We start from the raw sequence: 26,208 nt of genomic DNA, 5'->3' as shown, positions 1-26,208 counted from the left end.
CTCCGAAGTTCCGGCCTGGAGAAGATAACAACCTCCTCATCGTCCTCCTCTGAGTCAGGCGCTGGAGTCGGAGTCTCAGCTGCCTCTGATGCTTCAGGGGTTGCAGACTCTGGAGCCGGAACAGGCAGCAGTATTGGAGACTGCGGTGGGGATGATGGTCTCTCTGGGGTACCTCTTACTGGAGTGGAAACAACAAAACAGAGTTGAGGCACAGTCACAAGTTCTAAGAAACTGGGGGTAGGTGAACACAAGGAGGTCTGTAAGTTGGGGGTCGAGGTGAGAGGTGTGGACATAGGGGCAAAAGGACGAAGACATCTCTTCAGCCGGTTCCTATGTACCCGGAGTGGTGGACGGTCTCCTCTTGAAATCTCGTAGACTTCAGGGGAGAGACTGTCCCTAACTAGGTATGGCTCGCACTCCCAACGCCCATCTAGCTTACTGGTAGGATGGTTGTTGCGCAGCCACACTCGATCTCCTGGGGCAAAAGGCTCAGCACAGGCATTACGATCGAAGTCCCTTTTTGTTTCTCCCGGGCCTCTTCCAACCGCAGATCCACAACTTCTCTGGCATCCGCCAGGCGCCTCTGGTGTTCGTGAACCCAGTCAGTCTGTGGGAGTAAAGACTGGGAATCAGGGCACTCCATGTCCCAGGTCATATCCGCAGGGAGATGGCCGTGCCTCCCGAACATCAGATAATACGGGGTGTATCCTGTGGAGCAATGAGTGGTATTGTTGTACAGGTACACTAATTCGGGCAACAGTTTTGGCCAGTCAGCCCTTTTTGCAGGGGTCAGAGTCCTCAGCATATTAATTAGAGTCTGATTCATCTTTTCACAAAGCCCGTTGCCTTGGGGATGATAGGCTGTGGTTCCTTAGCTTTTTGCAGCTCCTGGAAGACTTGGGACTCAAATGCTGTTCCTTGGTCCGTAAGGATCTGGTCCGGACAGCCATAGGGGAGGATGAAGCTCTTCCACAGGGCCGCTGCGGTGGTCCTTGAAGACAGATCTCTGACAGGTACTGCAACCACAAATTTGGTATAGTGGTCGATGATCGTGAGAGCATAACTGTGACCGGATCTGCTGGGCTCCAACTTCACATGATCCAATGCCAGGATCTCTAAGGGCCGTTGGCTCACAATGGGATGTAGAGGGGCCCTTTGATTGTGTCGCTCTCCTCGAGCGATGGCGCAGGCTGGGCATTCTCGACACCAGGCTTCGATGTCGGGCTTCATGTTGACCCAGTAGAAGCGCTTTCGGAGGGTGGCTTCCGTCTTCTGAGCGCCAAAGTGTCCGGACTGGTCATGGTACATATCCAGTACTATCTTGGCGTCCCTCCTGGGAATCACAATCTGGTACAGCCGGTCATAAGTGATAGGGTCCAGAGTTCTTCTCTTTAGCAGACCCTGGCGCCACAATTGAGACAGTTCTCCATCAGCTCTTCTGCGGCGGATTCTTTCAGGCACTCGCCCACTAGAGAGATAGTCCATTACTTCTCCTATGGCGCGGCTATCCGCCTGAAGACTTATCCAGAGGTCCTTTTTCGCAGGGGGCTCTGACTCTTCTTGGGGAGTAGCTGCCGCTGCCTCTGACGGTAAGGAGTAAACTCTCTGGGCATCTTGACGCACAAACCGGGCATAGAACGCTGGCATCTCCACATCTTCCCACTGAGCATCCGTGGAGGGTCCCTCCCACTGGTCAGGGAGACGGGACAGAGCGTCGGCGTTGTCATTGGTCTTACCAGCCCGGTACTTGATGGTAAAGTTGAAGTTGGCAAGTCTGGAGGCCCACTGTTGTTCCAGTGCTCCAAGACGAGCGGTGTTCAGATGCGCCAAGGGATTATTGTCTGTGAAGACAGTGAAGAAGGATGCAGCCAGGTAGTCCTTGAACTTTTCGGTCACAGCCCAGACTAACGCCAGAAACTCCAACTTGAAGGAACTGTAGTTCTGGTCGTTTTGCTCCGGTTCTCGGAGGGAACGGCTGGCGTAGGCTATGACCCTTTCAGTTCCGTTTTGGAGCTGGGATAGTACAGCCCCTAGGCCTTGCTTGCTGGCATCAGTGTATAGGGTGAAAGGCAGACTGTAGTCTGGATATCCCAACACCGGAGGCTCAGTCAACCGTTGCTTGAGCATCTGGAAGGCAGCTTCTCGTTCAGGTGTCCACTCAATGGATACTCGGGAACGTTGGCTCTCTTTTGGCAGGCCCCTTAGAAGTTCTTGCAAGGGAGCCGCCAGCTGGGCAAACTTCGGGATGAAACGCCTGTAATAACTGGCAAATCCCAGGAAGCTTTTGATGTCCCGTATGGTTGATGGGGTAGGCCAGTCGTGGACAGCTGCAATCTTCTCTGGATCTGGCTCAATTCCATGAGCGCTCACCACATGTCCCAGGTACTTGACGCTAGGTTGTAGCAGGTGGCACTTGGATGGCTTGACCTTCAACCCATGTTGGGTCAGGATTTGGAAGACTTCCAAATATAGCAGGACGGTCTCGAAGTTGCGATGACCCAAACATCTCTCCATCAGCCGTTGAAATGTGCCTGGGGCGTTGCATAGCCCGAACGGCATGTTGTTGAACTCGAACAGGCCCATTGGGGTGGTGAAAGCCGTCTTCTCTCTGTCTTCCGGCGCCATGGCCACTTGCCAGTAGCCACTGGTCAGGTCCAGGGTAGAGAAGTAGGCAGCTGACCCTAGGGCTGCGAGGGATTCCTCGATTCGAGGCAGAGGATAGGCATCCTTGTGGGTGATATTGTTGATCTTCCTATAGTCAACACAGAATCGAAGGGTTCCATCCTTCTTTTTCACAAGGACCAGCGGGGCAGCCCATGGGCTGTGACTCTCCCGGATAACGTTGGCTGTCTTCATCTCTTGTACCAGCTTTTTCACCTCTTGGTAGCGGGCTGGAGGTATGGGCCGGTATCGTTCCTTGATAGGACGATGAGAGCCAGTAGGGATGGTATGCTGGTTTAGGGTAGTCTGCCCAAAATCCAGTGGGTGCTTGCTGAAGGCCTGGTGGTGCTTCATCACGACATCTAGGACACCTTGAACTTGATCTGCAGGAGTAAAATCATCATCTCCAATATTGAGCTCAAGCCACCAGGATTGCTCGGCAGGCTCACCTTCAGCACTTTGCTTCAGTTCCAACTGTTGGGAAGCAGACAGAGCGGTTTCCACTAAGTCTTCAGGATGGACGCTGAAGAGAGTGGCTACGGCTTGGTACTTTCTCAGATCCACTGGGGAGTCTCCCACATTTAGTAGTCGAATGGGTACTTGTCCTCGGGATACAGTGACTAGGCTCCTGGCGGCTAGAATGGGCAGGTCTTCATCAGCTGGTAGAGGTTCTACTATCGCCTGGTAGTCTTGACCTTGGACGCCCATGCAGGCTCGACACCATACTAACGTCTCAGTCCCAGGTTGAAGGCGGACAGGTTGGGGATCCTTGATCCGGGCTCTGCAGATTTCACCATTAGGGCCAGCAAACTTCTGTTGCGCCGCTAGAACCTGCATAGTCTCCTGAATTACCTTTCAGGAACCGTTGGGCACTGTTGGCAGAGTGTCGTGGAGAGCCTTCAGCACTTCAGGGTAGCAGTTGCGGAGGATATTGGTACCCAGTACCAGTGGGAAGTTACCGTTTTTGGGCACTCGTGTCACCACTACGCCCTGTCTGGTTAACTCAGTGTCTCCAATGGTTAGTGTGGGCTCCCAGTAGCCGCGGATGGGTACGGGTTTTCCGTTTGTAGCAATAATGTTCAAATAAGCCCTGGGAGGCTGGACTAAGGATGCTCCTCCTCGGCATTTCTCAAAGGTAGCACTCTGGAGGGTGGTCACTTGAGAGCCGGTATCAATTAAGGCAGGTAGGGTAACTCCGTTGATGGTTACATGAACCATGGGGCGAGTCCCCACGAACCTGGGCATCCAGTTGGCATCTCGGGGACTTAGAGGTTCTTCCCTTGGGGGTCGTCCCTTAGCTCCAAGGGTTTGTCGTTTAACTGACGACATACATCCTCTTCATGCCCGTATTTCCGGCAGTAGCTGCACCGCTGGCGGGGTTCCTTCTGACTCCAGGTGCTTAAAACTTCGCTTCTCTTGGGCGCCGTTTGGCCGGGGAGTCACGAGGGGTAGCTGACCGTACAGAGTTCTCTGGAGGTTTCCTCCTCATGGCGGAGACAGTTACTTCCAACTGGGTCAACCGATCGAGTATTTTATGCAGGGTGTCCGCCAGATTAGGGACCTGTCCTGCTAAGCCAGCAACTTCCATAGCCGCAGGAGTAGGTGATGTCGACTGCGTTGGATGGCACGCTAGAGCAGATTCCTCCATTTCCACGGATTCAGGCTCTTTCTGCGGTCCAAAAGGCGGTCGGTCCCCTAATATGTCAATGGCAATTTCCTTAAACTCAAGAAAGGAGGCCTGGGCATGTTGAGAAGAGATAATCTTTAGTTGGCACCTTTGATTTCTATCAACAAGTCCATTAATGAATTGTTCCCTCAGGGTTTGATCAGAGGTTTCAGCGTCTTTGGGATCAAGACGGGTTATGGCCTTCCATGTCTCCTGTAGCTAGAGGGCAAAGTCTCGGAGGGACTCTTGGGGCTTCTGTATTTTCCCGAAGAATTGCTGCTTCAACTCTGAGGCAGTACACTTGTCAAAGGTGTTGCGCAGCCCATCAAGAATTTGGACCACATTCTGACAATGTTCTCGGGGCCAAGACTTGACTCCCCAGAGAGCGGGTCCTTTCAACTGCCCGATTAGGATGCCCACTTTCTGTTCCTCTGTGAACGGGTACAGGGCGAAGGTGGCTAACAACTGGTCTCTGAATTCAGGGAGAGTGTGTGATTCTCCCTCGTAGTGGGGTAACCAGGGGGCCCCCGGATAGTAGGGAATAGTCAGAGGCATCATGGTGGGGGTCCCAGGGACACTAGCTGTAGCAGGGCTGAAGGGACTCTCTGGAGGACTTAACATGCTCCTGTACCCTGAGGAGGGACCAGGGGACGGGACTTGCTCCAGTCCCGTATCTTTGTCCTTGGCGGACATGACTGGCCTAGCTGAGGGAAGTCTGCAGGGCACACAATATCCGTTGCTATGGGCGATGGCTAGAATGGGACATGGGCACTTTAAGACACAGTCACTATTCCCTGGGAGGTGAGCCAATAACCTAGCATCGGAAACAATCTCTACCCCCCTTTAACTTCCCCAACGGTACTCACTCAGGATCAGCCGCGGTGACAGGACAGCTCCGGTGCATGAAGGACTCCGTTCCCGATGTCCGGCAGGCAGCAGGGGCTCGGTGATGCTCAGCGGTGTTCTCCTCCAGTCGCAGGACACGTGCGCCGGAACTCCGGATGAGGCGCACGCTGCTGGCAGGCTTCAGGCGCGGCCTGCGCCGAAATCCAAGATGGCCGATTAACCCTCTTCGTTGCCGGCCGCACACGCTCCAGCTCCTCCTCCACGGCACTTCGCGCCACTCGCGCAGGGGGCGGAGCCTAGTGACAACTCTGGAGTTCCCGCCAGTGAGGATTTGGCGGGCTGGAAATACTTGCTGCGCCACACGTCTCTGAGGTAAATCCTTCAGGCGCAGCAGCGCCGGATGTAGCAGAGCTGACAAAGTTCTTTGCAGGGGTTAACCTCTTGAGTGCTGGAGCGGAGCTCGACAGCACGTGGCAGCAGTATAACACAGTTCAAAGTAGTAATGCACACAATTACTTGGGCCTAAACCCGGATGGCAGCAGGGTTAGGCAACACAGTTGTTTCTTAATAAAGTACAGTCTTTAGTGCCAGGATAAGGCACAGAAGTATATATCCTGTGATCGTGACGCCACTTGAAACATCCCCCACCGGGGCCTAGCCTTTTCTTGGGGCCTGGAGACAGCCTGGGCCCGCAGTAACTGAGTGGCTGGCGGTTGCGGCCTAAGCACGCTTGTGTCACGGTGCTTGGTATGGGGAACCGGAGGGCTGTCCTACAGCCTGGCAGGTCTCCAGCAGGGTGGTGTTGGCAAGAATTGATGAGGGAGAGACTGCTGTAGCGGATCTCCCTGGGGCAACCCTTTGGTGTCTAGAGTATGAGTCTCTGTGTGGTGGACAGGGTGCCCGTGATGGTGGCAGCCGGAGTAGCAGGGACCAGACGGAGGCAGAGGTTGAACAGAAACACTTACAGTTCTTTATTGGAACTGACAGGAACATCAGCAACGTGCCTTTAACAAGATGGTGGAGTACTGGAGAGGTATTTGGAGGGAGCCACAGGATGTAGATCACCAGCCTGGATGCAATGGCAGGCTGGGAGGTAGCTGTGTCCTGGAAGGATGCTTCAGCTTTATCCTGGATTGCTTCAGGTATCACCCTTAAAGGTAGGATGATACCCCTTTCCTCTCTCTCTGTCTAACTTGTTCAGACTCTCTGGTCTGACTGACTAGACTGTCTTTCAGACTCTCTGGTCTGTCTGGAACTCCTCTAAGAGTCTTCTCTAGAACATTCCTGGCCAGGGGTTTTATTATCTCCCCTTGGTCAGGTGGTGACTGCTCCTCCAATTACCTCTCAGCTCACAGAGACAGGATGCAATACATGTGATTGGATGACAATATGACATCACATAAAACCATTAACTCCTGCCTTACCAGGCAGGATCTACCACTGCAATGTTCCCCTGTGCCCTATAAGGACTATGTAGTGTGATGTATTGACACGCTGTGGGGCTGACTAGACCCTACACAGGCTGCAAGCTACATGGTGGGACGTATTCGCAAACACAGCTCTGCCTTGCATCGGCGAGGTTGTTGCATATATAACCCCTTATGAATATGCCCAGTAACTCTTGTCCATATATATCCATGTATAAATGTGTATATTAGGCTGGATTCCCATTACTGTTGCCCGCCGTACCGTAGCAGGGGGGGCACATGGCAGCGCGCGAGGGAGAGGAGGAGAGCACCCCAGCACCTCTCCATAGGGATGTATGGTGCATGGCGCCGCATGCCGTGAAAAGTTAGGACACGTGTGCAGCACCGTACCGTTCTTGCCGTCTATGGGGGGCGTATATTGGCCATATATACGTCGGCCTTATATACATCCCCCATGTGTGAATGAGGCCTTAATGTGTGTGATTGTATATGCATGTATAAATGTATAGATTTCTTCTTTAAGGGGGAAAAGGGGCCACATTTAGGAGTCTACTATGGGGCCCAGCCTTTCCTAGTTACACCCCTGCTGTTTTTTAATATTACAGATAGAATATAGCTACATAGACAATGAAGAGAATCATGTGCTGAGCAGCCCCTCTCCAGCCTCTACACGGAATGGCAGTACTCCGGGCGGCCGCCAGATGTCCCTGTTGTGTGCGGTCGGTGGTTGCCGCTCTAGCCTGCCTGCGCACGTCTCTGTGCTCCGCTCCGGGCCGGGCTGTTGTTTAGGTCGGTGATTGTTGTTCCGTGGCCCGGGGATGGCGGAGGCCGGGGTGTCGGCTGCGGAAGTCCTGGCGGCTGAGACCAGGAGAGCGGGCGGAGAGGAGGCCGAGATCCCGAGCCCCGGCTGGAGCGATTCTCAGTTACGTTCATATCAGTTTCATACTCGTCAGATCCCCAGACTTCACCATTCAGATCCCAGGGCGGAGGAGCTGATCGATAATGAGGTGAGGAGGGGGCCTGGAGCTCAGGTCACGTATACAAGGGGCTCAGCTGTGTCTGCAGTCTCCATATGTACCTCCTGGTTTACCTGGACCTAGGTCAAAGTGCCATGTCGCCACGGGGTCAGCCTGGCTTTGCCACGCCACCCCGGGGGACACTCTAGTCGCCCTGTCCGGGCCGCCCCGGGGGCACGCTCTGGTCGCCCTGTCCGGGCCGGCCCGGGGGCACGCTCTGGTCGCCCTCTCCGGGCCGGCCCGGGGGCACGCTCTGGTCGCCCTGTCCGGGCCTCCCCGGGGGCACGCTCTGGTCGCCCTGTCCGGGCCTCCCCGGGGGCACGCTCTGGTCGCCCTGTCCGGGCCTCCCCGGGGGCGCGCTCTGGTCGCCCTGTCCGGGCCGCCCCGGGGGCGCGCTCTGGTCGCCCTGTCCGGGCCGCCCCGGGGGCGCGCTCTGGTCGCCCTGTCCGGGCCGCCCCGGGGGCGCGCTCTGGTCGCCCTGTCCGGGCCGCCCCGGGGGCGCGCTCTGGTCGCCCTGTCCGGGCCGCCCCGGGGGCGCGCTCTGGTCGCCCTGTCCGGGCCGCCCCGGGGGCGCGCTCTGGTCGCCCTGTCCGGGCCGCCCCGGGGGCGCGCTCTGGTCGCCCTGTCCGGGCCGCCCCGGGGGCGCGCTCTGGTCGCCCTGTCCGGGCCGCCCCGGGGGCGCGCTCTGGTCGCCCTGTCCGGGCCGCCCCGGGGGCGCGCTCTGGTCGCCCTGTCCGGGCCGCCCCGGGGGCGCGCTCTGGTCGCCCTGTCCGGGCCGCCCCGGGGGCGCGCTCTGGTCGCCCTGTCCGGGCCGCCCCGGGGGCGCGCTCTGGTCGCCCTGTCTGGGACTTACAGACATAGTTACAGAACATTTCAATGTAGCACAACACTGGTGAACATGACATTACATACAGGAAATGTTTACTGTATGAAAATATACTAGTGACAGTAACGAATAGACACAATCTACATGCCTAGCGGTTACCAGAGTAGGGGTGTCGCTGCGGCGCGTACCGTGTTGTGGTGAAACGGTGGCTCTATTTTCGCCACGACCCTGCACTTAAGCTGCTTGGTGCTGACCACTACTGGAGCTTGGTACAGTGTTCCTCCTGACCAGATGTAAGTTACTGATTGTGAAAATAAATTACGTTTCAGGTTTCCAATGACTCTGACTGGAACATTTGGCTGCCAAATTAAAGTCTGGCGCTCCCCTGGCCCTGGTTTCTCCTGGGAGCCAGTGGATGTCAGCTGGTGAGTGTAGGCACCAGCAGGTTCTGGGTGACGGGGCAGCTGTGGGTGATGCAGGCCCATGCACCGGGGGTGAAACACCACCTTGAGCAAGTGCTTGACATGTGTCGCCGGCCCCGTGTTCACCCTGCTGGATCCAAGCACAGGTTAAGATGGAAGGCAGCAATGGGAGAGTGCAGACTTGAAGAAATAGGGAGAAAAAAGCCTGGACAGAAGTACAAGCAGCCAGTTACCACGGTGCCATCTTGTATTTTGCAGGACGGGGTATAGTTTTCATTGATCTTATTTTAGGAAATGTTTGACCTTTTAGATTTTGTTTGCTTCTTTTACAGCATTTCCTGATAGGGCAATTATCTTAGATTTTAGTACAAGTGACATTTTTAGACCTGTGGACAATTTCAGTGTTTAATTTTTAATATTGTCAAAACTTGTGGATGTTAAACTTTTATTTTTTTAGCCCCTTACAAAATCATAAAGTGAGTGCCATAAAATAATCTTAAAATGATATCCCAACAATGCTAATTGTCTGCCTGCTTCCTTTCAAATGAATGGAAAAATGGTGATAAAAAAAATGTTACCCCAAAGTTCTACCCCAACACAAGTCCTTAGATAGTTACAGTAAAATATGATGTAATAACAACAAATTAAGGTATTTTTTTTTTGTGAAAACCCTAAAATATATACATAATTATGAACAATACATAATATTGCCCTGTTATTTATACTGTAGGTGAGCCGCACGTAGGTGCTGGGAATCGGCCGCGTCCTCGTACATCACTGTCATGTGAATAAAGCCTTACACTGCGTAGTATGTTTGGAGTAGGACAGTGCTCTTCGTGTGGTTAGTTTCTGTGTGCTGGACATGTCGGCTTTGATCTATGATATATAATATAGAGTGTTTGTCAGTGGTAAATGGATAACAGGCGGGTGGCGCTCCCAGTAGTAGCGCACCCTGTGTGCGGATCACGAGTCTCGGCTCTGTAGGGCACACTTATCTGATAAGGGACATTCTTGGATACTGGTTAATGAACCACTACATGTTAAGCAAAGCTTCCAGGTTAATGTGGGTGTTGTGTGTTACCTGATCCCAGGCAGTGATGTGCGTGTTCCCATTATCATTCACGGCACATAGACTGGGTCTAATAGGATGGCACACTTGTACACAAGCCCCTGGTCCGGTCTCCACTGCCCGCATTTGTGTGGAATCTCATTCTGGGAATGCACACAGCACCAGGGGTCAATGGCCATACAACATATTTAGTAATGGAGAAATACAAGAGGAAACCCGTGTTTATATGGAAATGACAAATATATGGTGATAAAATCTGGAGTCCGACATAATGATTAATTGGAGGAGAGATAAGAAGACTTCTTTCAGATCTTGAGAAAATTGATCTTCTACTCCAGACATGAAGAAGTGTCTGAGTTTCAAGATGACATTAGCTTTGGGCTGACGCTCCTTCCGCCACTTTCCGTATCCTCAATAACGCAGAGCCCTCTGGGACCTGTAGTGCTGAGCTATGGTGCTATAGACAAAAGAGAGTTCTGGTGCAATGTTCTGTAACAGATACCAGCTCTGCAATGCTCTGCATAGCATGTAGTCAGGAAGCTGGTGGTAGATAAAGGATGTAGTGTGAGTGCAGGTCAGGAGTGTGAGTGCTGTGCTCAGTCACGTACAACAACACTTCCTCATCGCTTAGTTATGGGCTGTCAGCTGTGGCTTCACACTTATTGTAGTCAAGTGGAGACAACCAAGCACATTGCTAGAAGTACTACTACTCCTACAGTAGGGTGCAGTCATTTTAACCCTTGACGGACCAAGCCCTCGTGCACATAGACTCTTCTTTTGTTCATGTCCATTGATTCAGCTGATGGTACACAGACAAATTCAGTGCAGTGGGCTCATACACAAGGCTGTGGTCTCCATTGCCAAGTGCGTGAGTCGTCTTTATCGTGGTCATTGGCACGTCAGACTACAGATCGGTTGTTTTCGGCCCATGTCATAGGATTATGTTTTTTTTTTTGTCAACCTAACTACATGTTTTGCTGGTTTACAGCAGGACCAGTTGTAGACTTAGTAAATTCCAAAATTGGGTAACCACAAGTCTCCAATTCATTAATATCTTAATCTTTAGTTTAAATGGTAATGTAAAAATGTTTTGGTAGCGTTGTGTCTTATCGCCATACATTTTCACATTTTTTCCTGACTAAAAAGTTAGGAACTAAAATTTATATCAGTAATTGTGGACTCTTTTATCTTTTTCTTTCCTGCTGTATTGTGCAAGGGCGGCAGCACACAACCATGGTTTTCATGAATTTCACAGACCAACCATATGATGCATGGAGTCCCTTTTCCCTGTTGTAATCAGGAGTACAGTGATAGGCAGGGAAGCAGGGACTCCTTGCATTGCATACCACTAAAGTCCCATTCCTGGCCTTTTAGTCAGTTTATGAAGTTTACGAACCTGTGCAGCCTGTGTATATGTGCCCTATGGTGGCAAGATACCAAGGGCTGCACACAGTGATGGGAATGTGGGACCCTGCATTATATAGAAATATAAGGCAGTGATGTTCTCTCTGCCGGCTGAACAGTCAAGCCGAAACTGTATTAACTATTACATTGCCAGTGCTGCTGTTCAGCCGGTAAAGGGAACGTCCCATCTTTATACTCCTGTATAATGCAGGGACCCACGTCCACTGCACTGTGTGCAGCACGTGGAATCGTGGCACCATACAGCATGTGTACAGGGCTGCCTACTGTGATTACTAGCTGATAACACACCAGACCATCTAACTATTGTCTTCTCTTTTCTTGGACCAGGAGCCGGTGGTTCTGACTGATACAAATTTGGTGCATCCAGCGCTGAAGTGGGACTTGGATTATCTGAAAGAAAATATTGGGAATGGGGACTTTTCTGTGTACAGTGCCAATAGCCACAAATTTCTTTATTACGACGAGAAGAAAATGGCTAACTTTAATACTTTCAAACCCAAGTCCGTCAGGCAAGAGATGAAGTTTCCCGAGTTTGTAGAGAAGCTCCGAGATCTAGAACAAAGAGGTGGTAATGAAAGGTGAAGTAGCCTCTTGTTATTCTGTATTTCATTGTCTGTGAGTATGGAAAATAAAACTAAATAGGAAATTAAAAATTAATTGGATAAAATAATTTTACCGGGACGGACTTTACCCCTGTGCAGTCAATAAGTGCCTGCAGAAGTTACAGATATGTGTTTGGGCATCATTGTCGGAGGCCCGGTATCAATAAAGGGGGTCTGATCTGTGTCACTTTTAATTTCTGGACAACCCTTATCAATGGCCGGGTGGACTAATACATCAAGGCTTGATTTCATAGCTGTGTTCTGTTAATAAAAAGGGTTGGCCACTGTTAAAGTTTAGCAGGGTATGTACAATACCCTAATAGTCACCCATATTGTACTTATCCCGGTAAACTTTCTCTGTAGTCCGCAGATTACAGCAGATTAATATGACCTTGCATTCATCTCCATGAACACCCCTCCCATGTTAGTTTTACATAGGGCTACTGTCTGCGTACAGGACACGTGACCTCTTACAGCAGTGATGGCGAACCTATGGCACAGGTGCCAGAGGTGGCACTCGGAGCCCTTTCTGTGGGCACTCAGGCCATTGTCCAAGGACAGAGTTAGCCAAACACTGAATCTTCAACTTAAGAGATGCTGCACTATTTTTAAGTGACACTTTATTGGGTGTTTGGAACTGCGAGGAAAGTAAGAAGGTGTTGACAGAACTGCATTATCTTTGGAGGTCATCTTGCTGGACCCACCATTTCTTCTTGTACAGAGAGACCCTGGAAAGAAACTACAATGATAGTTTGAATTTGCCTTCCTTCTGTCAACCATATTGGTGGCCTAAGGCGGTCGATGCAATTGAAAGATGTGGAAGAACAGGTAGCAGTAAGGTACTTTATAAAATTCCATGCTGGCACTTCACGGTAAATAAGTGGATTTTGGATGTAGTTTGGGCACTCTGTCTGTAAAAGGTTCGCCATCACTGTCTTACAGGAATCCCTGAACTACACCGTTAGTGCTCATGTGACTAAAATTGCCATGCTGAGGCCACCACTACCGATGTCTGTTTTGTGGCTACCACTTTAAATCAACCCGTCCATTAGCCAGCATTCCCTCCAGCAATAAGAAGTTTTTCCTTGACGTGATATTTTCAGCACTGAGCCACAGTATTCATACAAATATAATATTCTTATCCTGGCAGCTCAAACGTTTCCATTATCCTTCTAAGAGACCTGGGAATGGTTGTAGGATAACTGGTTGCAGCAGGACACACAGATTAGTAAGCTCTGGCCTTGGCCTTTGCCTTATCCCTTCTGTCTGTTTTATCTGGATCACCCCTTTGTTAGAGCTATAGGAAAAAAACATGTTCATGTCGGGATTGTGCAGTTTAGTTAAAGTAATGACTGTTATGGATGTCAGTGCTTTATCCTTCTATGTACTTTTTATATGATTCTATTCAATCTCTTTACTACAACTCCCATCATGTACAGAACTAATTGCTGGTTACATCACTTTTTTTTTGCAGATTATATCTGCAGCAGACACTCAATGACACCGTAGGTCGTAAGATAGTGGTGGACTTTTTGGGGTTTAACTGGAACTGGATAAACAAACAACAGGCGAAGCACGGCTGGGGCCAGCTAACCTCCAACCTTCTGCTGATCGGCATGGAAGGTAAAGGATTGGAAATAGCATGAGCCATAAATGTGTGGATGATAGCTGTGGAATGTGTGCAGGTGGCTCCTACTCCGGTTATTCATTGTCTAAGGTAGAGTATGGATCGTGAGCTATAAACAGGATTGCTCAAGGAAGTTATTTTTCCATCTGTGTTCAGCTCAGACACAATAGAAAATATTTACAGACAAACAGAGCTCTGAAGTCAGAGTCCATCAGAATTTGTAGAAATTATGGAATGTCTGTAAATGTCTGTTCTTTTCCTGATATAAGGATGTAGGCTTTTATTTGAGATGAATGTGGATGCACTTTTTGCTCATGCTCAGTAGTGAAGTTTCTCCCCTACAGATCAGAGGGGACGAAATGTCTGTACTTTAGAACTGCTAGAGTGATCGGGAAAGCTGGATTAGGGCAGGATTGTCCAGTGTATGTTCTCTCTGTATACTGCTGTATGATGTAGTTTGCTTTTCCTACCTTCATGTTTGTAGAGGTTAGCTGCTCTGATGGATTGTATACACTAAACATAGAATATGTAGTGTAACATCTCAAAGTCAGAAATACACACATGAAAAAGTGCTATAGGTATAGAAGCCAATCCTACATGTTATCTAGCACTGCTAGACTGTGCAGCATTATCATGGGAAACACTTAGTGATCGGTTCCAAGCAGAGGTCGCATTAACGCCTCACCACGCGTCATAGACGCGTGATGAGGCGCCATTACCCCCCAAAATAATTTCCATGCGTAAAGTTACGCTTGGCAATTATTCCCTATAGTGCGCAGGCTGAGCGGTTCAGCGCGCGCTGCAAATGAGTTAAATGTCAGTAGCGCGATCACAGCGCGCTGGACCGCTCAGCGGGACACGTGACTGGGGGCGGGCCGGAGTGAGAGCACCCGCCCCAGGGGAGACATGTGGGCAGTGGCGTACCGTCCGCGGTCGCCATTGAGACCGGGCCCATCAGAAGGGGGGGGGGGGGCGGGGCTGTCACCAATGCCGCTCTTTCCCCAGCTCTACGCTATCCCCTGACCCCTGACCCCCTCGTCCGCTGCTTGGCTCCTCCGCTCCCCTCGGCTTCTCTGCTTCCCGGCTCCTGCGCCCGAATGCGACAGACAGCCGACTGTAAGTCCCTCTATGTATGTGCTGTGTGTATGTGTTGTGCATGTGCTGTGTTGTGTTGTGTCTGTGTGTGTGCTGTGTTGTGTATATGGTGTGTGTGCACCCTGTGAGTGTATGTGCTGTGTGAGAGTATGGGCTGTTTGTGCATGGTATGTGCAGTTGCACTGTGAGTGTATGGCGGGTGTGTGTGCACTGTGAGTGTATGAATATGCTGTGTGAGTGTATGGCGGGTGTGTGTGCACTGTGAGTGTATGAATATGCTGTGTGAGTGTATGGCGTGTGCGGGTGTGTGTGCACTGTGAGTGTATGAATATGCTGTGTGAGTGTATGGCGTGTGCGGGTGTGTGTGCACTGTGAGTGTATGAATATGCTGTGTGAGTGTATGGTGTGTGTGTGCACTGTGAGTGTATGAATATGCTGTGTGAGTGTATGGTGTGTGTGTGCACTGTGAGTGTATGAATATGCTGTGTGAGTGTATGGTGTGTGTGTGCACTGCGAGTGTATGAATATGCTGTGTGAGTGTATGGTGTGTGTGTGCACTGCGAGTGTATGAATATGCTGTGTGAGTGTATGGTGTGTGTGTGCACTGCGAGTGTATGAATATGCTGTGTGAGTGTATGGTGTGTGTGTGCACTGCGAGTGTATGAATATGCTGTGTGAGTGTATGGTGTGTGTGTGCACTGCGAGTGTATGAATATGCTGTGTGAGTGTATGGTGTGTGTGTGCACTGCGAGTGTATGAATATGCTGTGTGTGCGCACTGCGAGTGTATGAATATGCTGTGTGTGTGAGTGCTGTATGTATGCGTATTTGTTTTGTGTATGCAGCGTGTCTGTATATACTGTATGTGTGTACATGCTGTATGTATGAGGGGGTAAGCAGCGCTCACCCCCTCCTCCTGTCCCGTGTGCCGACGTGTGCCCGCTGTGCACACGACGGCGCACACGTCGCCCTAAGGGGAAGGGGGGCCCCATGCAGAAGTTTGTCATGGGGCCCAGCCTCTTCTAGTTACGCCACTGCATGTGGGCCACGAAGCTGCTGCTCCCTGTCCTGCTCCATCTCTACCTGCCCGCAGCTGCCTGCGTTTGTGATCGACGGGGCCTAAGAGCAGTGCCGGGTGAGTGTAGTGTGTGCAGTGCTGTGAGTGTGTGCAGTGCTGTGAGTGTGTGCAGTGCTGTGAGTGTGTGCAGTGTGTGTGTTGTGTGCGGTGTTGTGGTGTGTGCTGTGAGAGGGGAATGTGTGCGGAGTTGTGTGCAGTGCTGTGAGTGTGAGTGTGTGCTCTGCTGTGAGTGGGGAGTGTGTGCGGTGTTGTGTTGTGTGCCGTGAGTGAGTGGGGAGTGTGTGCCGTGAGTGGGGAGTGTGTGCCGTGAGTGGGGAGTGTGTGTGTTGTGTGAGTGCTATGTGTATTACCGAAATTTTCATACTCCTCCTCTGGTAAAAATACTCCTCAAAAATGGTGAGAGGAGTATTTTTACCCTTCTGGAAAAATGTTAGTGCGACCTCTGGTTCCAAGAGAAAAGCCTGATATTGAAGGTTCAACTGTTCATCAACTGACTGTTAATGAGGCAATTCCTCTACATCTGGGAATTGTTAGAAATGTTGCCTGTGTGGTTACTGCATTGCCACCAACCCAAGTCAGTGTAGAGGCTGTTCTCTAGCCCTAAAATAATTAGGTCAGACTTGAGGTCATCTATGCAGGAGAATCTGATGGAGGTGATACTGATTCTAAGAACAAATTCAAAGAATCACCAAACAAATATTATTCAGTAAATTTTTTTTGTTGAAATCAGATTTTTTTCTTTTTGCCCACAGTGTTTCGCATAATTACAGCTTCTTATAGTTATAGTTCTAAAGCTGTGTGATTTCTCTAAGGCTGCATTCACACACATGTATGGGGGACGCATATATACGGCTGATACACGTCCCCTATACACTTCTATGGGCTCACGGCACCCTACCGCTCCGTACCCGGGAAAAAGATAGGACATGTCCTATCTTTTACCGTAATACGGCGCCGTGCGCCATTTATCCCTATAGAGAGGGGCGGGGGTGAGCAGCTCTCTCCCCCTCCTCCTCTCCCCACGCGCTGCCATGTGCCCGCCGTGCTACGGTGCGGCGGGCAACGGCAGTGTGCATGTAGCCTAATACTGTATTTTTGTGGTGTATGAATCCGTATATACATAACGTTTTTCATCTGTATGTGCACGTATGGCACAGTATCTGTACCGTATCGGTATAAAATATGGTAGGCTGGCAAATGATGGATGGCTGACTATTGGCTGGCTGATAGAATGTTCCTCCCACTGGTTCTGAATACTGCATTTATATGACCTGCATATATATGGTGCCCGTATACAACCTGTATTTTATACATTCCCATTGACTTCTTAGGGGCGTACGGACACAAATAGATTAAAAAATAAGACATGCGCTTTATTTTTATACGGCTCAAAAACGGTACAGTGTACAATAGCCATTCAATGGAAGGATATATTGGGGGCGTATGGTACCAGTATATACACCCATACAGCCAATTTGTACGGTAATTGGTATAAAGCCTTATTATTACTGTAAATGTATCAGTACCAGTTGGAGTTGGGGAAATTGAGGAGTCCATGTCGGTGGTTTGTCTTACGGACTCCACAGCCCTGCAGAAAACATATCAAAATGAAAACTAGTATGTGCTCTCATCCCTGCTGGTACTCATTCTGGTGAACACACGAGCAAAGGTGCGGGGCACAGAAGTGTGAGGAGTAACCTGACGAATGACAATCTGTTACAAATGACAAGATAGCACATGATGTATCATTTTAAAGTGTTTATGTTGGTGGGTAAGGGGATAACATTCTAGTAAATAATGCAGGATCTCTAATAAAACGATTTTCCAAAAAATAAACGCTACGATAGAGCAGTTGAAGAATTTGGCAATTAGGTGATATTTTAGGGGCTGACCATATTGTCTTAGTATAGTAATGCATTGTGATGTGATTCCGGCTGTTTTGGGTGCTCCTTGTACGTGTCTAATCTCACGTTGCTGTTTGTGTACAGGGAATGTGACTCCGGCGCACTATGACGAGCAGCAAAACTTCTTTGCCCAGATTAAGGGATACAAACGCTGTATCCTCTTTCCTCCAGAACAGTTTGAATGCCTCTATCCTTATCCGGTTCACCATCCCTGTGACAGACAGAGCCAGGTGAGAGTCCTAACCTGCCAGCACAGCTGATGTCCATGCGAACATGTGCTATATCCATGAGCAGATATTTCCACAGCTCCGGTATGCATATGGGATACAACATTCATGGCGTTTCTATGCTCCGAAATATTCTCACACAGAAGTCTGCAGCTGGGGAAGGGAAGGGTTAAATATCTTTTAGATAATGAAATCCTCCACTGGTTCTTTTGGGTTTTTAAAACCAGACAAACAAGCAGCCATCAATCTTCTGCATGTCATGAAAGTTTACCAGCCCTTCTTAAAGGCATATTCTCATCTCGTAATATTTCCGATAGAAGTGGGTCCCATACTTGAGATGGCTTCTTATGAAATTGGCATAGTATTAATACATTAACCCTTCGTGTCACTTATGAGAGCATTGAGCCCCTCTAATGTGACGCATTTTTAATCTGTACATCTATGAGGACAACATAAACCCAGGGGACATACTGTCATTGAGCCATAGGAGTCTGCAGGTCACCATACAACAAGGCTGTGTGTCCTTATTGGAAAACGTATCTTTTTCAGGGTTGGTAAGCTAAAGGTAACCCCATGCCCGTATGGTATTGAATTACATGTACAGCTGCTGGCCGGGAAGAATTTGATTACCATAAAACTTCAAATATCAAATTCGTCTCATTCATAAGTGGGTTGAAGAGCTTAAAGACTTGCATCAGAAACCGTGCACTTATCATTCTCCCTCCTAGATCATACCTGTGTCTTAGTATATATGTCTTTGTCATGAACAGTAAGTGTTGTTTTTCTCGGAGCCCTGTCATTGGCTACCCAACTGTCTTAAAACAAACGGCCCACATATTGCTGTGAAGCTTTTCCTGCTCTATAACATGCTTTGCACAGACTATGTACAATATGCTTAGCTCCTCCTGCTCTATAACATCCTGCTTGCATAAAGGAAACTATATACAATCTGCTCAGCTGCCCCTGCTCTATAACATCCTGTTTGCAGAGAGGAAACTATGTACAATATGCTTAGCTCCTCCTGCTCTATAACATCCTGCTTGCAGAGAGGAAACTACCGATATGTACAATCTTCTCAGCTCCTCCAGCTCTATAGCATCCTGCCTGCAGATAGGTCACTATTGTACACTTTGCTCAGCTCCTCCTGCTCCATAACATGCTGCATGCAGGTAGGACACTGAACAATTTAATTTTCTCAGCATCTTTTGCTTTATACATCCTGCCTGCAGATATGACACTATGTATAATCTGTTTAGCTCCTCCTGCTCTATAACATCCTGCTTGCAGAGAGGTCACTATTGTACACTTTGCTCAGCTCCTCCTGCTCCATAACATGCTGCATGCAGGTAGGACACTGAACAATTTTCTCAGCATCTTTTGCTTTATACATCCTGCCTGCAGATATGACACTATGTATAATCTGTTTAGCTCCTCCTGCTCTACATATAACATGCTGCCTGCGGATCTGCAGATAATTCACATGTGTTACGTGGTTTTGTGTTTTGATGCTGATTTCACTCCTCTCATTGAAATGGCACAAGTCTGATTCTAGATTCTGGATGTAAATCTTGACATTCTTTGGATTTTTCTCACAGCTTTGTTGTTCTTGGCTGTTTTTGATTGCTGTCGGGTCAGTAATACATGTACATGTCTGTCTTTTCTCTACATGATAGGTGGACTTTGAGAACCCTGATCTAGAGCAGTTTCCTAACTTTAGGAATGTGCACGGCTACGAGACTGTGGTGGGGCCCGGGGATGTTCTCTATATCCCAATGTATTGGTAAGACGTTCCCCTTATAAGAAATGTGCTGTGCATTGCTATGTGATATCATTCATTGGTAGTTTTTATTCAGCAGGAGAAACCATATTATTATACTTAATATAATGGACAATTATGTGGCTGTCGAACTTGAGAGATCATTGGCTGCAGTGGTCACCGGAGTGAGGGGAAATGAGTGGGTGAATGAAAAGTGAAAAAATCTTTATATTTCATTTGCTACCACAAATCTCCGACAATCCCTCAGGTGTTTGTCGTCGCTTAATTAGAAGGTTTTTTTAAAAAAAGATATTTATATTATAATGAAATTCTTTATTACTATTACAGGTGGCACCATATAGAGTCACTCATGGATGGAGGGACAACAATTACTGTCAATTTCTGGTACAAGGTACGGTATCTAAATATTTTTTTTTTATTATTAAGAAGTTGGAATACAGTGGCATGACAATGGTATCTAAAATGTTAAGAGGTTTCACATATGATTTGGATTTTTTGAGCCTTTTATTTTTTTTCCCCTATTTTGGGATGTATACATTTTATTTCTATACATATATATCGGTGTTGGACACCAGAGGTGGCTCCATCTGTGTGTTGTATGCAAGGCAAATAACATAGAAGATTTATACTTGATAAAGAACCTGTGATGTTCGGATTGGGAACAGGGTAAATGTACTGCAGGGAGAGACATTAAACGTTCCTGATAAGGGTAGCGATGCAGATGTGAGAGGAATCTCATACACCGCTACATCGTTATGTCATTACTGCATATGAGCTAATGTTCCTACTCACCTATATAATGTGTTCTATGTGCGTTGGCACAGTACACAGCTTAAAAGGAACCAGTCAGTTTTCTAAGTTAGTGTAACTACTATTTTACAGCAGTACAACTATCCCTATATTGCGGCAAACGCCCACCGTTAAGCAATGAACACAGGTATTAACTACTTGATTGCCGGTGGTGTCATTTAAAACCAGGCTTGTTGGTGTTGCGATCTTTGTTGAGTTTGTCACTCCCCATGGCGTCTTTGGGAAGCGGAGACCAGTTGCCATGACAGCGTTTAGTCTTTGTAAGACCTGAGGCTTTATGGATTCTGCAGATTCATTACAATGTGTCAGTGGCACATTGTAATGAATTCTGTGTAAATGTGCCATATACTGCAATACAATACTATTGCAGTGTATGGAAGGAACGATCAGATCATCTAAGGTTTAAGTACCCTAAAAAATAGTAAATAAAATAATAAAAAATATAATTAAAATTTCCCCTTTCCCTAGAACTGATGAAACGAAAACACTAACATTGAAAACTGCTATTTTACAGCAGTACAACTATCCCTATAATGTTCCTCTCCATGCCTGAAAAGTTCCACAGTTCCTTTGTCTGAGAGCTGGCATATTTGTTTTTCCAGCTCTACTACGGCTCCAACTTCCTGATTGAGGGGGGTAGTGGGGACATGCTTTCTCTTTAGTTGAGTCACTGTATCACTCTGCTCAGATCCCTCATTCCCCCTCCCTCAGGGGAACACAATTCCTGAGGGAGGGGAGAATGAGGGAGCTGATTTTTCTTCTCAGTGAGTCACACACTGAAAGCACAGCCGTCATCTCTTATTCCTCCAAGATGGAGGAATGGGCTAGCTGACCCAAGACACATTGTGAAGAGAAAGGGCATACCCCTTTTCAGTGAGAAAGCGGGAGGCGCGGCTGAGCTTGAAGAACATGAATATGCATTAGATGGTGACTCAAATTTATGAATGGTCGGTGGAACTTTGGAGGCACTGGGAGTAACAATATAGGGATAGATGTACTCCTTACCATAGTTTTAGTTAATGTGAAGTAATTTAACATGTTTAAGCTTCCTTTAAGCTTCCTCTGGTGGCCACAAAACTACCCTTTCCCATTGCGGTTTTAAAAGCTAAACATTGATGGAATAACTACTAGACGGCATCCAACTGTGGGCACTGCCACCCCACATGCCTTACAGATTGCTACTTCACATGATTTACTCCTTTACTATTCATGAGGTGATTTATTTTCCTAATCTTGACTTAAATAGGGTGCACCGACACCAAAAAGGATAGAATACCCACTGAAAGCACACCAGAAAGTGGCAATTATGAGAAACATTGAAAAGATGCTGGGAGAGGCTCTCGGGAATCCACAGGAGGTAAGTGACCACTTCTAGAAACCCTACAGGCCCATTACTTGTGTAATGTAGATGGTAAGAGCTATGGCAGTTACACAAAGACTTACTGCATCATTTTCAGTATCTCTAGAGATGATAATGTCTCATGTTTGGAGGCAGTACATGATAAACCTGTCACATGACTGATAGGAGGAGGCCTGGAGAGGCAGCTAGGTGTTTGTCTCTATACTGGTGGACACTGGCCAGATAGTACTGGTACACCACTTTGGGACATAGAGTGGTAACAGCTGGGCTGATAGTGCTGGTGATCGGATAGAGAACTATGAAGTCACAGATTTCCTCCTCTGACCCTATGTCCCCTGATTTTTTTTTTTTTTATAACTCTGTCATGCCCTGCCCCCCCCCTTTAAGTTTAGGGGGAGTTGGAGTTTGCAATTCTTTCAGATAAGTGTGTATGTGTTGAACAATATTCTAATATGCCTTATTAAGAGGTTTTAAAGAAATCGGCTGTAAAGTGCCCCTTAGGAACAATGTCAAGGACTGTCTTGTCTACCAGGTTGAAGACAGGACTCTCTCCTCTCAAAGCAGTGAGTGTTAACCCTTTCTGCTCTCTTCCTGGCTTTAGTGTGCTATGAGTGTTATTTTCAAATATCAAGTTGAAAGTGAAGGTTAATCTGCACCACTCACAGCTGTGTAAACAAACACAGGTAGATAAGATGTAACTCATAGGGGGAGATGTATTTAATGTGTTGGTCTTGGACCAGTGCAAAGTACAACTAGACATTTCTCTGTTGCACCTGATTAATCAATGTGTCTGATGCTGGATGGTGTACTTTGCACCTCCTATTACTCGGTCTAGTTTGCTGCACCACAATATAGATTTTTCTGGTGCTCGGGTTATTTTCTGTCCAGTCCAACCCCCCAGTTACCGAGGACGAGACGGCATTTCAGGACATGTCCTATCTTTTCACGGCATACGGCGGCATCTGCCATACATTCTTTATGGAGAGGGGCGGGGTGAGGAGCGCTCACCTCCTCCTCCTCTCCCCGCGTGCTGCCGTGTGCCCGCCATGCTATGTCGGGGGGCACGTATATACGGCCGCAAGCAAGCGGCAGTACATACGTCCCCCACAGACTTCAATTGGCACACGGAACGATACGGTGCGGCACCGTAATGCTCGGTACACTGTGTTACGTGTTACGGCACTGCGCGCAATGCATCGCAATGGAGAGGGGAGGTGTCACTACTCCTCCTCTCCATCACGGCGAACATAGCCCAGCAGGCATACTTTTGTGTCAATGTAGCCTAAGCAGAATTAAAAAAAAAAAAAAAGTATATTGGAAAAACATTTACAACACCCCACACACATACAAACAATTAAAAATGATCTAAAAATGACAGCAGGTACACTTTAAAGGTTTGTCTCTTTCTTCCCGTTTGGACACGACTTTGCTTAAATCTGACTTGTCACTTAACTTAAATTTTAATAGTTAATTTTGGTTAATAGGTCTTGCCTTAATACATTTTAAAACATGGTGGGTCATTTATCAGGTCTTCTATGCCAGAAAGTTGGCATAAAAGCCCTGAAATTCACTTTGAACTTTTGCATGGTTTTGGGATAAACTATGTCCACTAGCAGGCCTAAGGAGGTGGGGACCTCCGTCATATGATAAATCATCCCCCACAGAAGATCTATATTTTTGAAAATTGCTAAACGGAAAAGTAACCATATGAATTTAGTTACGATGTCCATATCTCTGCTTTTGTGTGTGTTTTTTTTTTTTTTTTTTGTACGTGTGTGAATGTAAACTTTATTTATTGAAGCAGGGAAAAACTAGGATTTTTGCCAGATTTTGCTTAAATTCTACTTGCTGTTTTGTGAACCCTTCCATAGAGGCGGTCTGCAGTCACTAAGGGCCTGGTGGTTGTTCTGCTGTTCTATCATTTGATGTTAAATTCTTTGTATAGATGATGAAAATAAGCAATGCTTGCAATTTACACACCATGGCGCCTCCTGGTGTGCAATGTTTTTAGCAGTGTGCATGTCCACATAATGATCTTAGTGCTGGTGGACACACCTGCCACTCACCTGCCGATTGTACGTTCTCTGTGTTATACATGTCTGTTCACATTAAAGCATCCAATAGAGATGGCTTTCTGCCCTGCTTGTGGGGGTAGGAGCAGGGGCTTTGCAGAACTATGGCAGTATAGTTCTCCTAGAGGAGAGGTGAAGAAGAGATTATAATTTTAGTTGCCAGAGGGGGAAGTAGACTGATTGTGTCCAGTGTTTGCCCCCAGCGGCACCAAGGGACACGTGGAAGCAGAAAAAGAACGAAGAAGGTAATAGCCCTTCAGGACTGATTCATGGGGAAACCTTTCGACAATTTCTTTATATTTGTGTAATAATTTTTTTTTATTTTTTTTTTGGCATTTTCCAGGTTGGTCCTTTGTTAAACACAATGATAAAGGGACGCTACGACTAACGCTGGCTTTTTGAGCTGTGACAATACGCATATAAGACTGCTGCGGCTTTACTTCTCAGACGACTGACGAGAAATTCTGCAGATTGGAAGCACTTAACCGGCCAACTGATCTCCTGTACATTGGTTTACACCACTCACTACTGTGTTAATAGTTTTTTCAGTTTTTTTTTTTTTTTTTTAAATAATGTTTTGTTTGGCAAAGAGGAAGAAAATAATCAACAAAACAATGCAACACCTAAATTTGTTCTTTGCACTCTGTTCAGGCAGCGGACTTTAAGGCGGTGGCCTGCGCTGTCTTCATGCGAAAAGTGTTTACTTCATCCGTTCCCTGCATCGAGTTCCGTATCCAAAGACCTCATAGGGCAAGCTTTCGCTATATTCTCCATGGACTTGGTTGGTTTTGCTCCCCAGTTATGTTTCTTACAAGTTGCGTTTCTGCTGTGAGAGTGATACTTGCGCCATACTTGCATCCCGCAATGTAAACGGTTTTAATGACGGCAAGATGATTACTCAGGCAATGTTTCTTCTCCGACACCACTTGATACCTTCACCGTCAGGAAGAACACGCGCTGCTTCATGGTCATGGCTTCTCTGCCGATTACTGGAAACCTTTTCAAGAGCATCAAAGTTTTTTCTCGAATCAAAATTTTGTTTCTATTACTTTGTAAATTAGAACGGAGTTGCCCAATGTTAAGTAAATCTTTATTTGTATCTGTTGTTGAAGTGGATATAACCAATCTGGGGACCTTCCCAGTTCCTGTAATAGCAAATACTGCAGGCAGTTTAAATCAGGGAAAGTTATACCCATCCCCTTTAAATGTGCCCATAGTAGCTCCTCAGAGTTATGTGACATAGGCGAGGGGAAGCATAATGCATTCTAGTTCGGCTCTACATAAGTTGTAAAGTACTTCCCTGATCTCGGATGTTTTTGCATCCAGGAAAGGTAAATCTTTCTGTAGGCCACAATTGTTTCAGAAAATTTTCAGAAGTTTACCACCTGAGTTTATAAAAATATTTAGAAAAAGTTATTGTGTGTCTCCTGTCAACAATCTCCTTGCCATGTACCACTCTGGGATTAAAATGGTTTCTAGGACATTAATTTTGGTGAGCTCTCCTTGTCGTAGATCGTCAGCATCATATCTTTAGGATTCTGATTCCCAACATCCCCATAATCCAGCTGATGGTCAGTGAAGTGACTGCTCACTGGCTTGTCTGTAGACCACTGCAGTACCAGACATGGCCACTGCACAGTGTAAGGATCTGTGCCTGTTTTTGTGATCTCCTTTCATTCAGCTTAATGGCGGGGGGTGTTGGGAGGTGAACACCGTTTCATCTGATTCTTAGGTTTTTTGTTTTTTTTTATCTTTAAAGTCTTGGGAAACCTTTTTTAAGGTGTTACATCGACATCTGCAGCATCTACAGGGTGTAATCGGCTGCAGCGGGTGTGTGCTGTCCATGTGATATCATTGTTGAGCCTCCTGTATACCAACATAGGTAAGGACCCGGGTCATATATAGGCTCATATGTAGGTGATTGGTTCATATCACTTATTCTGTATACACCAAGAAGGCTCCTGGCTTATAAGGCCTCTGCTGAGCGTACACCCTGAACTCCACCTCCCACTTAGGGTACATTTACACCGCAGTATACCCGCTGGGCGCTGGAGAGGAGGAGGTGACCCCTCCGTCCTCCATAGAAAACAGTGGTGTACAGCCGCAGACACTGGGATAGATGGAGCATGTATACGCCGCCGGGCCGCCATTGGCGTCTATGGGGACATATATGTGGCCGTAAATTTGCGGCTGCATATACATCCCCACAGAAGGCCATCTGAATGAGGCCTTGGAGGGGGAGGTGCAGGACGAGGTATCCCACTGTATGTGCATACAACAAAGGGCAAAAATGCAATGT

The 26,208-nt window shown here is 47.8% G+C and overlaps 1 protein-coding gene across 6 annotated transcripts in view; it reads left to right on the top strand.

Moving 5' to 3' along the window:
• The first annotated feature begins 7,254 nt into the window (after positions 1–7,254).
• The window catches only part of HIF1AN (hypoxia inducible factor 1 subunit alpha inhibitor), a 143,615-nt gene continuing 124,661 nt past the window's right edge, over positions 7,255–26,208 (top strand). For 5 of the 6 annotated variants that reach the window (XR_011850851.1, XR_011850853.1, XR_011850852.1 and 2 more), the window contains exons 1-7: positions 7,255–7,607; positions 11,686–11,936; positions 13,435–13,583; positions 17,748–17,893; positions 19,564–19,670; positions 19,995–20,058; positions 21,724–21,834. Coding sequence is in view for 3 of the 6 variants with exons in the window: in XM_072131380.1 (XP_071987481.1) it covers positions 7,419–7,607; positions 11,686–11,936; positions 13,435–13,583; positions 17,748–17,893; positions 19,564–19,670; positions 19,995–20,058; positions 21,724–21,834 (1,017 nt within the window). In the remaining 3 variants the exon portion in view is untranslated. Of the gene's footprint in view, positions 7,608–11,685; positions 11,937–13,434; positions 13,584–17,747; positions 17,894–19,563; positions 19,671–19,994; positions 20,059–21,723; positions 21,835–24,252; positions 25,397–26,208 lie in introns of those variants that run through there. The other variant, XM_072131378.1, reaches the window with a different exon arrangement.

The sequence above is a fragment of the Engystomops pustulosus genome, chromosome 11 (genome assembly GCF_040894005.1).
Source record: "Engystomops pustulosus chromosome 11, aEngPut4.maternal, whole genome shotgun sequence".
NCBI lineage: Eukaryota > Metazoa > Chordata > Amphibia > Anura > Leptodactylidae > Engystomops > Engystomops pustulosus.
This window is presented reverse-complemented; position numbering and strand designations above follow the sequence as displayed.